Source organism: Nansenia antarctica (assembly GCF_963989245.1).
Source record: "Nansenia antarctica genome assembly, chromosome: 1".
NCBI lineage: Eukaryota > Metazoa > Chordata > Actinopteri > Argentiniformes > Microstomatidae > Nansenia > Nansenia antarctica.
This window is the reverse complement of record NC_137674.1, coordinates 99,726,695-99,741,584: the sequence shown is the minus strand read 5'-3', so window position 1 is coordinate 99,741,584 and position 14,890 is coordinate 99,726,695. Positions and strand designations below refer to the sequence as shown.

Below are 14,890 nucleotides of genomic sequence, written 5' to 3'. Positions count from 1 at the left end.
GTTAAACACCTAGTATGGATTAATTGACGTGATGATGCATTGGATTGGCATCAAACTGCCTGTATCCTGAATTTGGAGAATAATTGACTATCAACTTAGCTATTGACTAAAGCTAAGCAAGCAACATCAACGGTGTCAAAATGGCCACCTGGCGTTGACAGCTAACCACCACCAGTCAGGGTATATATTTCAATGCACACTTGACTTACCTTTGATCGGATCGGTTGTCTGTGAATTGCACTTATATCCCACATCGAAGCGCGAGCAGTGTATTGCCTGGTGTTGCAACTAAAATGACATCCTTGGCTTTGAAGCGTGGTTTTAAAGGTCGTAAATGTGTGTTGTGATCCCAGGGCTAAGCTAGCGCGCTACTTGTTCCTGGTGTTGTTGTCTTCTGTCCTGGTACTACCAGACATACTAATCGATAGCAGAGCAGTGTTGTCTTCTGTCCTAGTACTACCAGACATACTAATCAATAGCAGAGCAGTGTCCACGCGCCATAACAAAACCTACAAGCGACCTACAGTACTTTTTATTTTTTATTTTATTATTATTATTATTATTTATTTTTTATAACTCACGTTGTACGTGACGTTAGAATTATAAGGTTCTATCTCCATTTTTGGTCAAAATTGAGTTTTTTTTTTTTTTTTTTACATAATCTGATCCATTAGGTGTTTATTAATGCCTATGTGGTGTTATTTTTAAAATGTTGACATTTTTGAGTTAGTAATGAATAAAATACAAAGGTTCCATCTCACAAAACATAATGGAATGTAAAAACGTTGACGCTCAATATCTCTGAACTGCCCTAAACGGAGATAGAACCTTATCATTCTAAGCTCACAGTGCAGTATTTACAACATAGAGATAGAACAGCTGTTCTTATATATATATGATTTACAATCTCTGGTCATAGCAATGTATATTCCTTATATACTCTCATTCTTTGTGTATTACAGCTGATGGGTTTTGGTATTAATCCATTGCATTGTAACTTCTCTCGGGATTATTTTATTTTTTTACTGTATTTGGTAAAAGGTTTATCTTGTAAGAATCTTCGTTTTTCTATAATATTTCAACTACTGTACTCACTTGGGCGGGCGTTTGTGGAACATTTCTCTGCTCTGACGGAAGAAATAAAGAGGCGCACACGTCCACACACACTAGTGAAGAGAGATTAGCACGTTTGACCTCCGAAGACTTCAACTGTTTTATTCGCAGCAACAATGACAAATCTGACCTGAGAAACAAGTAAGAACAGAGACTAGTAACTACTAGTTATTGAACAAATGTTCTCAGCTCTCAGTTGGTAGTTTATAGCCACAGCCATGTGTGTTCATACCATCAGAGTGGTGCAACCAACACAAATGTAAACAAGGTTGCCACCGCCGCTCGCCAGGCACTAGTCAACCCGCTGTCTAGGACGCAGATATAGATATAGACACCTAACCCTAACTCTAAGCTGATTATATTCAAAGCATATCGATCGACCTAACATGCTCCATTGTCTCTCTGCAGACAAAATGCTCGCTGGTGTATTCAGAAGACACATTCTCACTGCTCACAAGGTGAGTTGAACAGCACTGGAGTGCAGACAAGTCCATCACACAGTTTTCTCTCAAAGCTGCTTGAGGAAACTATCTCACATTATGTGTACTTCCTTTTATGTTAACATTTGGGAACGCCTCCCTTTACACTAACATTATGGTTGCAAGCAATGGTGTATTGAAAGCCCCTTTCACACATACGAGCTCAACACACTGTCTCCTCTCAGCTGTCCTAAGGAGAGAGCAGTCAATCCTTACATTTTGGTTATTGGTGGAATAGACGATTTAGACCAGTGGTTCTCAACCCTCTCCTCGGGGACCCCCAGGACCCCCCGCTCCACATGTTTGACCTGTTCCACCACCAGCTCACCTGATTCAACTGATCAAGTACAAACCATAATTGCTTTATACTTGATCAGTTGAATCAGGTGTGCTGGTGGTGGAACAGATCAAATATTAGGAGTGGCTGGGGGTCCCAGAGGAGAGGGTTGAGAACCTCTGATTTAGACTGTGATTGGACTAGAAATTGTCAATCCCATCTGGTAACCCTGCCCGCAGCGCAGAGCGCATAGCAGTATGTCTAATTGAGTCAACTCCTGTTTTGCTCATCAACAGTAATCAAGTGCTTTAGTTGGCGAGGGTAAGCAATGGTAATACGAGTTGACTCGCTGGAACGAGATAGGCGCGTGAGGCCACCACACATCTGCCATATCATACCTCCGTCCTACATATATTAATCATCATATTTTTCAATATAAAACGGAGGTATGATATGCCAGATATATATATGGTACATGGTAGTCCCACGTACCCGTCCCGCTCCAGTTCCCCATCCAGTTGAATGCATGTATTGAATGCAATGATTCAAGTGGATCGTGCAACCAGGGAATTGCCGACATGTGTGAAAGGGAGCAACACGGGAATCAACCAGCATTTGGCTCGTGTGAACGGCGAAAAAGCCCGGGCGACACAGCTTGGGATTCCATGGAAATGACAGGGAACTATGTGTGAAAGGGGCTTAAGTCTTCTGCTCATGTATTTGTCTTTATTTCTAGGGATGGCTTTGGACCAGCTCTCAGCAGATATCCTGCATATCTGCGGCCGCCACCTGTTCGCTGTGGCCCTGCAGGGGCTACTCAGACAAGCTGCTCTCTAAGCAGAACTATGCTGTTGCTGGTCTCCTGAGGTCCCAGCCCTTTCACAGCTCTGCTGTGAGGTCTAAGCGCCGAGTGCAACCGGAGCCACCTCCCAGAGAGTTGGACCTGCTCCGCTATGACATGAGAGACCTGGGAAAGAGCCCCAGACCAGCGGTGGTCCTTGGCCTGGCTGGCCTCGTCCCTTTCGTCTCTGCCCCCCTCATTATGGCCGTGACCGAGACATACCTGCCCGAGTTGGCCTTCGCCCAGATAGCGTACGGAGTGTCCATCTTGTCTTTCCTGGGCGGCGCGCGCTGGGGCTTCGCCATTCCTGAGAGTAGCCTGGCCAAGCCAGACTGGATCAACCTGTCCAATAGCGTAGTTCCACCTCTGGTAGCTTGGGCGGCCCTGCTTATGTACAGTGACAATATAGTCCCAGCTGCCACTATGGTCATCATGGGACTTGGCATCGCCCTGCACTATGACCTTTCTCTGCTGCCCACCTACCCCAGCTGGTTCAAAGCCCAGCGGTCGATACTTACAGTTGTGGCTTTGTTATCCCTGCTGGCCACACTGGTTCTCAGGGGAATATACCCAGAGAAGAAGATATTCTCAGAGCAATAAATTATGCTGCGCAGCACAATTATATAGCCTAATGTAAAACACAATGTTTTATATTAGTGTTCTCTGATGGACAAAGAGTATGGGATGGGTGATTGAAGACCTTCATGGTATGTTATGGAAGCATATGTTTGTATCTGTTATTTATTCGGTACATGTACTTGTATGGTATGCTGAATGACAGCCAGGCATATACCATGTACTTGTTCATTTCTACCCACCTCAGCATCTCTGTAAAGACCTAAAGCGGAGAAAGACTGTTTCATGATGTAGTATGTATGGTGCAGGTAATAAATGGAATGTGTTTGAAAAGATTTGCAATTTCATTTCAAGGAGGAAGGTATTACGGTGCTAATTGAGGTAATCTATTACTTGGGGTATCCAGCACAAGAAGCAATGTAAGTGTTTATCAGTCATTAGTGCCTTTGAATGATCTGAGACCTGATTTGTAAGAACCAGTGACTTAATCCCCCTTTTAAACCTGAAGGTCATGAGTTGGAAGATGAACAGGTTAATCTGGAGTCCCTGGTAATCCAGAGCACATCACTGTACTGACTCACTTTCCCTTCAGAATGCAACATCATTGAATTGTGTATTTTCATATTTTCCAAAACAGGTTTGTGAAATGAACAGTCGACACATTCAATATGGCTATAAAACATGACAAGACTGGAGGCTGACAGAACATACCTTAGATGTAATTACAGCAATTCATAATTCATCAGGCACACAAATGTTTATGAAAATGTATTTAAGTTTAAGAATGCATTCAACACAACTTTTTTTTATTAAAATACTTTTTAATGTTTTTTAAATGTAAACAGCATCTAATTTAACAAAACTTTGGCATAAAGGCAAGACAAATGGGTGCAGAAACACATCCGAGATCTGTCCAAATCACATAGCAAAGGCACATTATCTTCTTTTCACCAACACAAAATGTGCAAAAGAACATCCTCTCATATTCCTTCCAACATTAGTACATAATTTTTCATTCAACCCGGCACTCAAAGTTAGAACCCGACCCTAAATCCCACAAGTACATTTTGTTTTGTGTATCACTTGTATGTGTAACATATTGTACAACCCCTCCATTGTTTACTATGTAAAATATTGCATTATCTCACGTCTGTGCAGATTTCTATCAGAATCTGAAGCTCACCTTTTAACTAATGATGTCTTTCACACCTAACAGGTAACGTGGTAAACATGAAGAAAATGGAGTCCAGGATTTGGTAGGTCTCCAGGTAAACTTGTTTCTTCCACATACCCTCAAAATGTCACTGAAATTAGGACGGATATATTTGGAAATAATCTGACACTCCTCCTCACCGTGTACATGTAGAGCCCACTCACACATACACAGAGGTAGACACACACTGATACACCTCTGCTGCTCATTTAGAGATGCCCAGCCCAGACCTCATGTACTCGTACACAACATAGCTGATGCTGACTGCAGGGATGACCTTCATGAAGTTGGGTAGGATTCCACGGTACAGTCCAAAGAACCCCTCCTGCTCCAGAATATTCCTCACCAACCGGTTCATATTCACCTGTTCTGAACCTTCGATGGACGCTAATATAAAACGGAGAATCACATGAAATCAGAACTTTTTCTGTAACACAGTATATTATGGCATGTTATTGACTTATTAAAACCATCACCATAGGATTGCAGTGTTCCTACAGTTATATCGCTTGTTTTTGTATACCAGTTGTAGAAGCAATTTTTATACTTATTGAACGTATTGTGTGTATTTAGTGTGGTTTTAGGGTGTTTCACGTATGTTGTACACAAGGTGGCAGTATCACTGGGGCGATCATGGGTCACATATACATGCTTAATGAAGCAGGTATGGGTTTTGAGTGTCTCTATAGAGTGACAGTCAGTAGAGTGATTGAAGTGTTTGAGTAATCTCTGGGATGTTTTACCTTGTGCCTGCATCCTGGTTCGGATCAGAGCCAGAGGGTAACTGGCCAGCTGGCCGCAGGTGCTGGAGATGGTACCACACCCCAACAGAACCAGAATACCAGGGTTGGCTGTGTCTTTGGCATACCGGGCCAGCCAGGCGTTCTTCAGGCTCTGAGTGTTAACGACAAAGAGGTCACAACCACATTCATTTTCCAGTCGTCTACAGGTGAACATCATCAAACTGTTTTGAGAACAATGCCACTGAGTCATTTATCCAAACACTTATGCAGGAGGTAATACAGATAATGGAAATAAATGAGTAGACTTCATTGTGTTGTTTGTATACTTGATCATTTACAATGTGTGTATTGTTGTACTCAAGTGGCTGACAAAAGGCAACTGTGTATTTTAAATGTGTCAAATAAAATAATTCATTCATTCAATCATTCAGAGTGAAGTGGTTGGGCACACACCTCGTACACAGCCAGATCTATCCCAGCATAGGGAATGATGCCCAAGATGTTGGGGATGTAGCCCTTGTAGAAGGCCTTCACTCCCTCCTTCTTCAGGATCTTCTTGGCACAGTCAAACATTCCAGTATACTGTCCGGTCTTCCTTAGTGTTAGTCTGGTCTTCATCACCTTATAGGACGAAGAAGAAGAGAGAGTATCTTCAGGGAATTGTCAGAGCACCCCACTTTTTTTTCCACTTTTGTCCTTTCCATAGCCCCCCCCCCCCCCCCCCACTCCACTCCTTTCTTTCACTTCCCTCCCTCTCCCCCTTCCCTCACCTCCATAGGGTAGATGGCTGTCTGGGCGGATGCCCCGGCCAGTGACCCCGCGATAAACCTCTCGTGGGTCTTGACCTTCCCTCCGTCACTGGAGAGCAACTTCTTGTACTGTCAGAGTACAAGATAACAAGTGAATATTTATATGATGGATACTAATACAATTTAAAATATAGACAGCATCAGGTCAATTATCTGTCAATCCGCTGTGTTAGTTCACCTGCTCATAGGCCATGAACTTAATGGCGGTCTCAGGGGCGATCTTCAGGACGTTGACCCCGTTCCCCCTCCACATAGAGGCAATGCCGCCCTCCTTTATCATCTGCTTGAAGCCCCCTACTAGGGTCATCTTATTGGTCGGCGAGGATTGCACCTGTAAATACAAAAATCACAGGTGAGAAAGGAAAATAGGCTACACACTTCAGATGCACTTCACATTAATGGCCGGTTTTCTGGACCGAGATTAAACTTTATCCAGGACTAAATTACCAGGTTCGATCTCCATTGAATGTGCTATCCTGTCTGTGTCTAGTCCAGGATTAGGCTTAATCTGGGTCCAGAAAACCAGTAATGAAATGAGTTAGTACTAACCAATGAGGAACATGCAAAATGCATTTATTTAACATATGCTGCAGAGTGTACGTAGCTGTACATACCTGCATGAACACCTTCATCCTGTCTAGGGGGGCGGTGCCAGTGCGAGAGACGGCCCCTGCCATGGCGCCAGCTGCCAGCTGCTTCCACCACACACCTGTGGTCTTCTCCTCCTCAGTGAACTCATCAGGGATGGTGAGACTGTCCCCGATATCCAGCACCTATTACAAAACATGTCAACTGTTTAGAACATGATCACACACACACACACACACACACACACACACACACACACACACACACACACACACACACACACACGTACAAACGGTCTATATCGTAGTATAACGCGTGCACACAGTCACGCACGCACACGGGGGGTCACAATATTCTGACGGTAGGGTCCAATGAATATGTTTGGCACTAACAATGTGAAATGCTTTTTAAATGTGTCTGTGACAACACAAAATATAGGCAACACTCACTGTAACACAATGTATGAAATGCTCTAAAACGTTCATTAACGTTTTTCTTTTATTTATTCATTTAAATTCTAAGCGTCGTGACAGAACACAGGACAACGTTGCTACACAGGCAGTAGACTACAAGAACATGGAAGATGTTTTCGAGGCCCAAATTATCGAGAAGGTCATATCGTGACGTTAGAATTATAAGGTTCTATCTCAATTTTTGTCAAAATTGAGTTTTTTACATAATCTGATCCATTAGGTGTTTATTAATGCCTGTGTGGTGTTATTTTTAAAATGTTGACATTTTTTAGTTAGTAATTCATAAAATACAAAGGTTCCATCTCACAAAACATAATGGCATGTAAAAACTTTGACGCTCAATATCTCTGAACTACCCGAAACGGAGATAGAACCGTATCATTCTAAGCTCACGACTTGCCGCAATCAAACCATATTGAGTTTATCTGTAGAAATACAGGTTGCACCTCCGTAGATTCTAAACGTGGCTCCATCCATGCCGCTTGACGTGCGCAAGAGTGGGCTACAAGACTTTCGTTTCCACCTTATAATGTGGTGTCAAATGTCAAATGGTGACACGTGTAATATGAGCCTACTAAGGTAAAGGTTCCGAGAGAGCACGACCAACATCAGCATCGCAATGCAAGGTAGTTGTGACACGTAACGTTAAAGTAGACAGGTCTAACATCCCTGATCTGAGGTCTGGTTCCCAATGACTTTCCACAAGCCCCTGAAGCAGCTCTAGGTACATCTCACTTACTTCCAGTTGAGCTGACCATTAACACCAGCCAGAACACTAAACCCACAACCTGCAACAACCCGCCTCAAATCCACACCACTGATATTAATATAATTCCTCACTTCATGTAATGGTGGTGGTGTGTGTGTCTGTGTGTGTACATTACACAATCAGAGCAATAACAGCAGGTTTCATTAATTAATTAGTTATTAGTAGGCTACATTTTGCAAAACACTTACAGTGGGGGAAATAAGCTTATATATATATTATTTATTTTTTCAGGTTTTCTTTGTGACAACTGTACCCGCTGCTTCCAGGTCTTTCTGCAGCTCTGCTCTAGTGGCCCTTGGCTGTGTCATTCCACTTTAATGCACATATTGTAGCTTTCTTATGGATTGGAGTGTTACAATTTCTTTAGCTGTGCAGTTATATTGAGTTAATTCAAATGTCTGGTCTACATTTCATGTGAATAGCTGCAATGGAAATATGTTTAATCAAAACATGTGTTGAAGGCTTATTTGCCCCACTGTATTTGCGAAACTTGCCCAACTTAAAAACATCATGTTCTAACCTTTACAGAAAAGAGAAAAACTTTCTGTTTTACTTTTTTACTAAAATAATCAAATGGAAATCATGACTTGCATCTACTGTACATAAATAACTAGACAACATTAACAACATTCAGTAAACAAAACTGATAATCTGCACACTGCCTGTCAATCAGGGGAGGCTAGTGGAAGTAGAACTTGAAGGGCGGGCTCATTGGAATACATGAAATGAAGAAATAGTATCACAAGTTTGATTCCATTCCAATGAGCCAGTCCTTCGTCCTTCTACCTCCACAAGCCTCCCCTGCCGTCAATACTACCCACTAATACCTGCCCTATTTCCGTAGAGAGAGGAAGAAGAGGCTTGTAGGTGGCGTCTGATCCCAGGTACATACTTCAGCACTTCCACTGACAAGACCATGGTGCTACAGTGGCACTGGAGCTTGTAGAGAACAGAAGAGTGAACCTACCACCTCCACTTCCTTCTCCACCCCATCGTCCTCAAAATCAATGACGAACCATGACTGTCCATTCTGCTGCTGCAGCTGGTCCATGGCCGCCCGGCCTCAATAGTAGTACTGGTACTAGTCGGTAGCCACAGCACAGTGGTACTGGGCCAGTCGGGCACCGTCCCAGCCTCAACGGTCGGTACCTTAGTCCCAGTGAGAATAACAGCCTTCCTCTTGTCCCGCCAAGACTCACTTCCTTTCCTGACCAGCCCAGCCCAAGCCATTTACAAGCTAATCCCTCTGCAGGACAGCCTTAAATGAGCTTATCGTGGCCTAGCTTTGGGCCACGGCAGGTTTACCTAACCTCCCTAGCACCAATGGTCAGTGACTGGGACTGCAAAGGTCTGATGTCCCTGCTTGTCTTCAGTGTCCTGCATGCAACATAATCATTTGCATTTGTGGATTGATACAGTAGGCCTATCCTTAGTCATTTTGTTGGTGGCGAGATGGGGAGGCGGGGGGGATTCACTAACCTATTCAATGTCAATGATAGCATGAAGAAAAGGCAATTGAGTGTTTGTGTGTTGAAAAAAAAAGGAAAATCACAGGATGCCATTGAATACAGTAAGTCATGCGTCTAGTCCAGAACCGTGACTAGAAATATATACACACGATGGTAGAGAACATTTACACACAATGGTAGAGGACATTTAAATAGTCAAAACTAAACATTCCACCCAGGTATGACATGACATTGCTGTTTTGACTGGCAGACAGACCCCCAGACCTCCTGCCTCCCTGCCTCCCTGCCTCCAGCCCTCTTCCCCTCCTACTATTCTATCAAAGGGCTGATGAGTATAAACAGCAGCCAAAGCCTCTTACTCACCCTCTACCTGTCCTTCTCTTACCCCGCCCCTTAGCTTTCCCGCTGACGGACTGAGTCTGATCCCATTGTAGAGGACACAAGACATTACGCAACGTCTGGAACAGTTCCAGTATCGGCAGGGAACGCTCGTTTACAACACTGACATGCAGACACCGTGTACTTACAGTTGAATCCATACCAAGGTGCAGAACCGTTGCACTGTTTTGTTGCCATTCATGTTGACTGTAATGTAGCAGTAGGCTAATGTAGTGAGTATAGGACAACTCTGCAACCACATACCCAGTCAAATAAACATGCACTCATTCACTCACTCACTCACTCACCTCACACGCAGACACACACGCACACACACACACACACACACTCACCGTGGAGTGCTTCCAATAGCGAATAATTTCTTGTAGATCGGTGGCTGTGTTGAAGAGGAAATGTTCCCTCCATTCTTGCCAGTCCACAGTCATGGTTCCATCCGCATCAATGCTGCGTACAGAGACACAGAGGGGAAAACTCTTCATGATTGAGTCCATACATGTACAACGGGGAGAGATAATAATGATGGGTGAGTAACATTTGCTTGGTCATGATGAGGCTTAGGTCTAAAAATCCTGGCCTGCGTGACAGCTGTTTACAGCTGTTTACTGTTTACAAATTACTTGAAGAAAAAGTGATGTAGCAAATAAAAGTAAAATCAATAACTGAATATAAGGTTGGTGCATTTTGTTTAAGTCAGTTGCATTGGATTGGATTTGACGGTGATATTCCACAGCTTGTGCGAGCCTATCAACACAAATCCCAACCTAGTCTACTTCCTGGATGCTAAGTGCCTTGCTCTCCGCATCCATCCACTTCCGCAACATTTCTAAATGAGATTACTGATCCATGCTGCTACGTGACCACCACCACTCTGTCTCTCTTTTTTTCTCTTCCTCCTTCTCTCTCCCTATCACTCATATCTCATCATATCTCTTTAATTGTCTCTTATTTTCTTCCTCTTACTCACACATAATTGTTCTCTCACTGGCTTCATCTCTCTGTATTACTTACCCAGTCCCCCCAAAGAACTCTCTAACTGGATGTGCAAGATCTACTCTATATCTACTGTATGTATTATTGTTGAATGAATGTGTGTCTGAGACAATTTTCCCTTCAGGGACATTAAAGTCATATCCTATCCTATCCTAACTGCCTCTCTCCCTCCATCACTGAGTTCCACTTCTCTCTCTAATGTTCTCTTTGTTAGACAGTTTGTCTGTCTGTATCTTAACTGCTTTGGTTAACACACCCTGGCCTGCCATGTCCGCTCTGCTCATTACCAAGGGAAAGAGTAGCTCCTCTGCCAGATCAATTTGAATATTTTAAAAATAATATCCTATTCAAGATACCTTGACAGCAAAACACTACCCACACATGTTCTGGCTACCAGGGTTGGGGTCAATTCGGGAAGTAAGCTGAAATTCCAATTCCAATAGTTGAAATCGAACTGACTCCAACCCTGCTAGCTACATCATGTCATTCATGTTGGTTCTTTATCATCCACACTCATCCTCCTCCCGTCCCTAGTAAGAGGCTGTGTTCGCCTTATCAGCCCCACTGCAGGACAGCTCAGCAGGGCTAGAGTGCAGCTACACGGGGGTTCACACCCACTACATCACAGGGATTGAAAAAGTGCCAGGCTCAATTACCTCAAATGAACTGAGAGCAGCCAAAGAGTGAATCCAGACTAAATGCAGCGATTGACATTTGATTTATTAAATATATTTCCAAATATATTTCCAATTAAATATATTTCCAATGGCTGTCCTATTTCCAATATGTCAAAGATGACACATGACAACACAGCCAAACTTGAAAACACACATAAAACGGTGAGATGATTGATGACGTGATTGCATACCTCAGGAGGATCTTCTCTGCCTCTGCCTTGCTGATCTCCATTCCAAGGTCAGCAAGTGACTGCTTGATTTCCATGTAGTCAATGCGTCCTGTTGGAAAAATACCTCTCTCAGTTTCTTATCTGTTCCAGTGTGTTATAGTCTGAGAAGCAGGTCAAATGGCTTGTTTAAGATCATGATCATACAAATATTACCACCATACTATAATATCTTCTGTTAAAATCATCTGAAATTACTATACTTTTGACATGTGTTTGAAATGATCTATTTCCCAAAATAAGGACTTTCAGCAGGGTACTGTCACATACTGTAGTTAGAAATATGCTGATCTGACATTCTAATTCTGCGGTAGCCTACTGTACCATCATTGTTTTTATCCAGACTTTTGAAAGTCAGCCGCAGTTTCTTCTCATGTTCCCCCAGGTACTTGGAGAACTCATTTAGGTCAAGCCCGTCATCATGGTCTTGGTCTCCAGATGAAATTATTTTCTGGTAAGATAAAAATGCAATGCAAAAACAAAGTTACAAAAAAACATAATAATTTCACTATTAAAACCTTGCCAATAGGACTGAGGACATTGTGAGGACTGTCCTAGCTTGAACGAATACTTAAAGCTCTACTAACTAACTTGTGAGATGGGGGACCATTACATGAGACACTATAACAGAGGGGTCAAGTGAAGGTCCTGCTTTATGGAGTATGTGCCACAATGAAATACAATACACACATCGAAAATTGCAATACACACATCGAAAGGCAATACACGTGTATCGAAATGCAAATGCAAAAATACGGAATATTTGTGCCAATATGAAATCAATACAGCCGTATTGCATTTCGAGATGTGTGCATTACATTTCAATGTGAGTTTTGGCACGGGCATTACATTTCGATGTGAGTTTTATGAGAATCTAAATTCTGTCTGACTCTATATAGCATCATCATTTATTCAAAGAATAACTAGAACCATCAGTTGTTACTGACTACATTACATTATTACATTTTTTACATTTAGCAGACGCTTTTATCCAAAGCGGCTTACAACACATGCATTTGTCTAAAGTAAGTGAATCATCTACATCAGTCATCATAAGAAAAAATCTATGCTGGGACAAGGTGCTATCGGCAGTCACAATGCTAGAAGGAAGGATTGCCTTTTTAAAAACGATTACGCTGACAGTCACAGATGAGATCAATATATTGAGGAATTCTACAACAACCTTAGGTAAATGCAAAAGGTTGTCCAGGTCAAAGGGCACCGGTGGAGGAATGTATGACTGACAAGTTGATCCTACTCCTTTAGAAGAGGCATCTCATCTGCCCATCATGGTTTTGTGGATTTCAAACTTGTTTAATAGTTTACTTTACCATAATTTGTGTGCAAATAAACACACAGGCCTAGATTGTAGATAAACAAAGCAATTAGGCTGATTGTGTCCTGCAAAGGAGTGGTCTGTTCTTAGGTCACAGTCACAGTCGCACCCCAACATCATAAAACCCCACCTTTCATGCTTGAACTCTGAAGCAACATGCCTGCTCTCAAACCCCATTCCCACTGCAACCACCGCCCTGAACATTTTAAAATAGGAAGCACACTGTTTTTCTGTTTTTCTTTTAAACCACACATTTTAGCATTTTAGCTTTTTTTAATCATAATACTGTTTTTCTTATTATTATTTTTAAATGACTAGACTTTTTAAATAGGCACTACATTTGATAAACACTGTTATATCTGTCTGTTTTTATTGTATGTATGTGACCTATGTGTGTTTTAAATGTGGATAACGTATTCATGAACTGCACAAAGCCTGTCAAAGGAGAATTTCTGTCACTCTGTGACAGACAATAAAGCAATCTTGAATCTGGATTCCTTCCTCCCAGGCGTGTCTACCTGAGGAAGATAAACTGACAGCTCCAGGTGTTCTCTCCGGCCATGTGGATGTGGATATGTGCATGTACATGAAATATAGTGATTAAATCAAGTTCAATTTAGCGATCAAGACAACAGGGTGCATCCGTAAACACACATAATTAATATGCTACTAGGCTTACAAAAGATCAGATCATCATAGGCTGTGGCGATAATGGAATGGATTCATCCCTGGTGGAAAGACAACATTCTTTATTTTACTCAAGGAAAAACAACTCACACTGTGCTGAACTCAGGCTTATTATAAGGCCTCCATCATTACCTGCGCAGCGCCTTTCCTGAACGTAATGCCCATGGCAGTGAGACCAGCTCGGAGCTCTGCCACATCCACCTTCCCATCTTTATTGGTGTCCAACTTCTCGAACAGCTCCTCGTACGTCTTGCGTGAGTCGCTCAGACAATGTGAGTCGGTGAACACAAGTTTCCTAATAACTTGATACATTGTTGCAGTGGACGGAGGCACAGTAGTATAGCTACTGACAAAAATAAAGGCAGGAAAGTCAAAGATCCGACAAAAATAAAGGCAGGAAAGTCAAAGATCCGACAAAAATAAAGGCAGGAAAGATGAAAGATCCGACAAAAATAAAGGCAGGAAAGATGAAAGATCCGACAGAAATAAAGGCAGGAAAGATCCGACAGAAATGACGGAGCTCTGCTTCTGCGGTTTAAGGCTCGGCTTTAATGGAACTTCCGCAAACTTGTAGCCTAGAAACGCCCTAAAATAATTTCACTATACGAGAGACAAACACATGTTGGCCTATGAGCAATCTTTATGGAAACGACTATTTAATCTATTTGTACAGTACAGGATAGGTAGCCTAGCTGCAGTGCGTCTGAAAGAAGGTGGGACTTGGCATAGTTGTAGTAGACCTCCTCCTCTCTTCCATGCCACACCCTGTGGAATAAACAAAATTAATATCCATAGTTCGGTGTAGGCATATGGACCATCTGTATGGGCAGAGATCTGTGCCACTAGAATCTGAATCTGAATTACTGACTTTGAACTTGAATTACTGACTTTGAATTTGAATTGCTCAATTTGATTTTTTTTTTTTTACTTTGAATCACATAATTTGAATTTGTATTCAATTCAGTTATTCAAGTTAAACAATACAAATTCAAATTATGTGATTCAAAGTCATTTTTTTTATTCAACGTAATTTTTTTTATTCAAATTGAGCAATTCAAATTCAAAGTCAGTAATTCAGATTCAGATTCGAGTGGCACAGATCTCTGCCCATACATGTAGAGAGGGACAGTTGAGATAACAAAACAAGTCTGTGTGTGTTTAGAGTGTGTTTCCATGTGATTTTTTGTAAACTGCAGGCTGCTTAACTCAGAGTCTACAATACTA

At 42.2% G+C, this 14,890-nt stretch overlaps 2 protein-coding genes across 2 annotated transcripts; one reads left to right on the top strand and one right to left on the bottom strand.

Moving 5' to 3' along the window:
* Positions 1-1,160: 1,160 nt before the first annotated feature.
* LOC308169251 (transmembrane protein 69-like) lies at positions 1,161-3,485 on the top strand. The gene is made up of 3 exons (XM_080543927.1): positions 1,161-1,254; positions 1,522-1,571; positions 2,606-3,485. The coding sequence occupies exons 2-3, from the start codon at positions 1,527-1,529 to the stop codon at positions 3,308-3,310; spliced, it is 750 nt and encodes a 249-aa protein (XP_080400053.1). The 5' UTR covers positions 1,161-1,254; positions 1,522-1,526; the 3' UTR covers positions 3,311-3,485.
* Positions 3,486-4,154: 669 nt separating this feature from the next.
* Positions 4,155-14,026, bottom strand: LOC308163541 (mitochondrial adenyl nucleotide antiporter SLC25A24-like). Its single transcript, XM_080537716.1, has 10 exons — positions 13,799-14,026; positions 11,968-12,094; positions 11,608-11,695; positions 10,082-10,193; positions 6,666-6,824; positions 6,230-6,382; positions 6,013-6,120; positions 5,696-5,863; positions 5,243-5,393; positions 4,155-4,886 (listed from the first exon to the last, which is right to left on the bottom strand). Exons 1-10 carry the CDS (start codon positions 13,976-13,978, stop codon positions 4,705-4,707), a joined length of 1,428 nt encoding a protein of 475 aa, XP_080393842.1. The 5' UTR covers positions 13,979-14,026; the 3' UTR covers positions 4,155-4,704.
* Positions 14,027-14,890: the final 864 nt, after the last annotated feature.

Bases quoted from the DNA above. Each gene is read 5' to 3' on its own strand.
- LOC308169251 (XM_080543927.1), top strand. From the start codon at position 1,527: ATGCTCGCTGGTGTATTCAGAAGACACATTCTCACTGCTCACAAG. The intron at 1,572-2,605 runs GTGAGTTGAACA...CTTTATTTCTAG, and splicing joins ACATTCTCACTGCTCACAAG to GGATGGCTTTGGACCAGCTC.
- LOC308163541 (XM_080537716.1), bottom strand. From the start codon at position 13,978: ATGTATCAAGTTATTAGGAAACTTGTGTTCACCGACTCACATTGTCTG. The intron at 6,825-10,081 runs GTGAGTGTGTGT...GTTTTGTAATAG, and splicing joins GCTATTGGAAGCACTCCACG to GTGCTGGATATCGGGGACAG. The intron at 5,864-6,012 runs GTGAGGGAAGGG...TCGTCCTATAAG, and splicing joins CAGCCATCTACCCTATGGAG to GTGATGAAGACCAGACTAAC.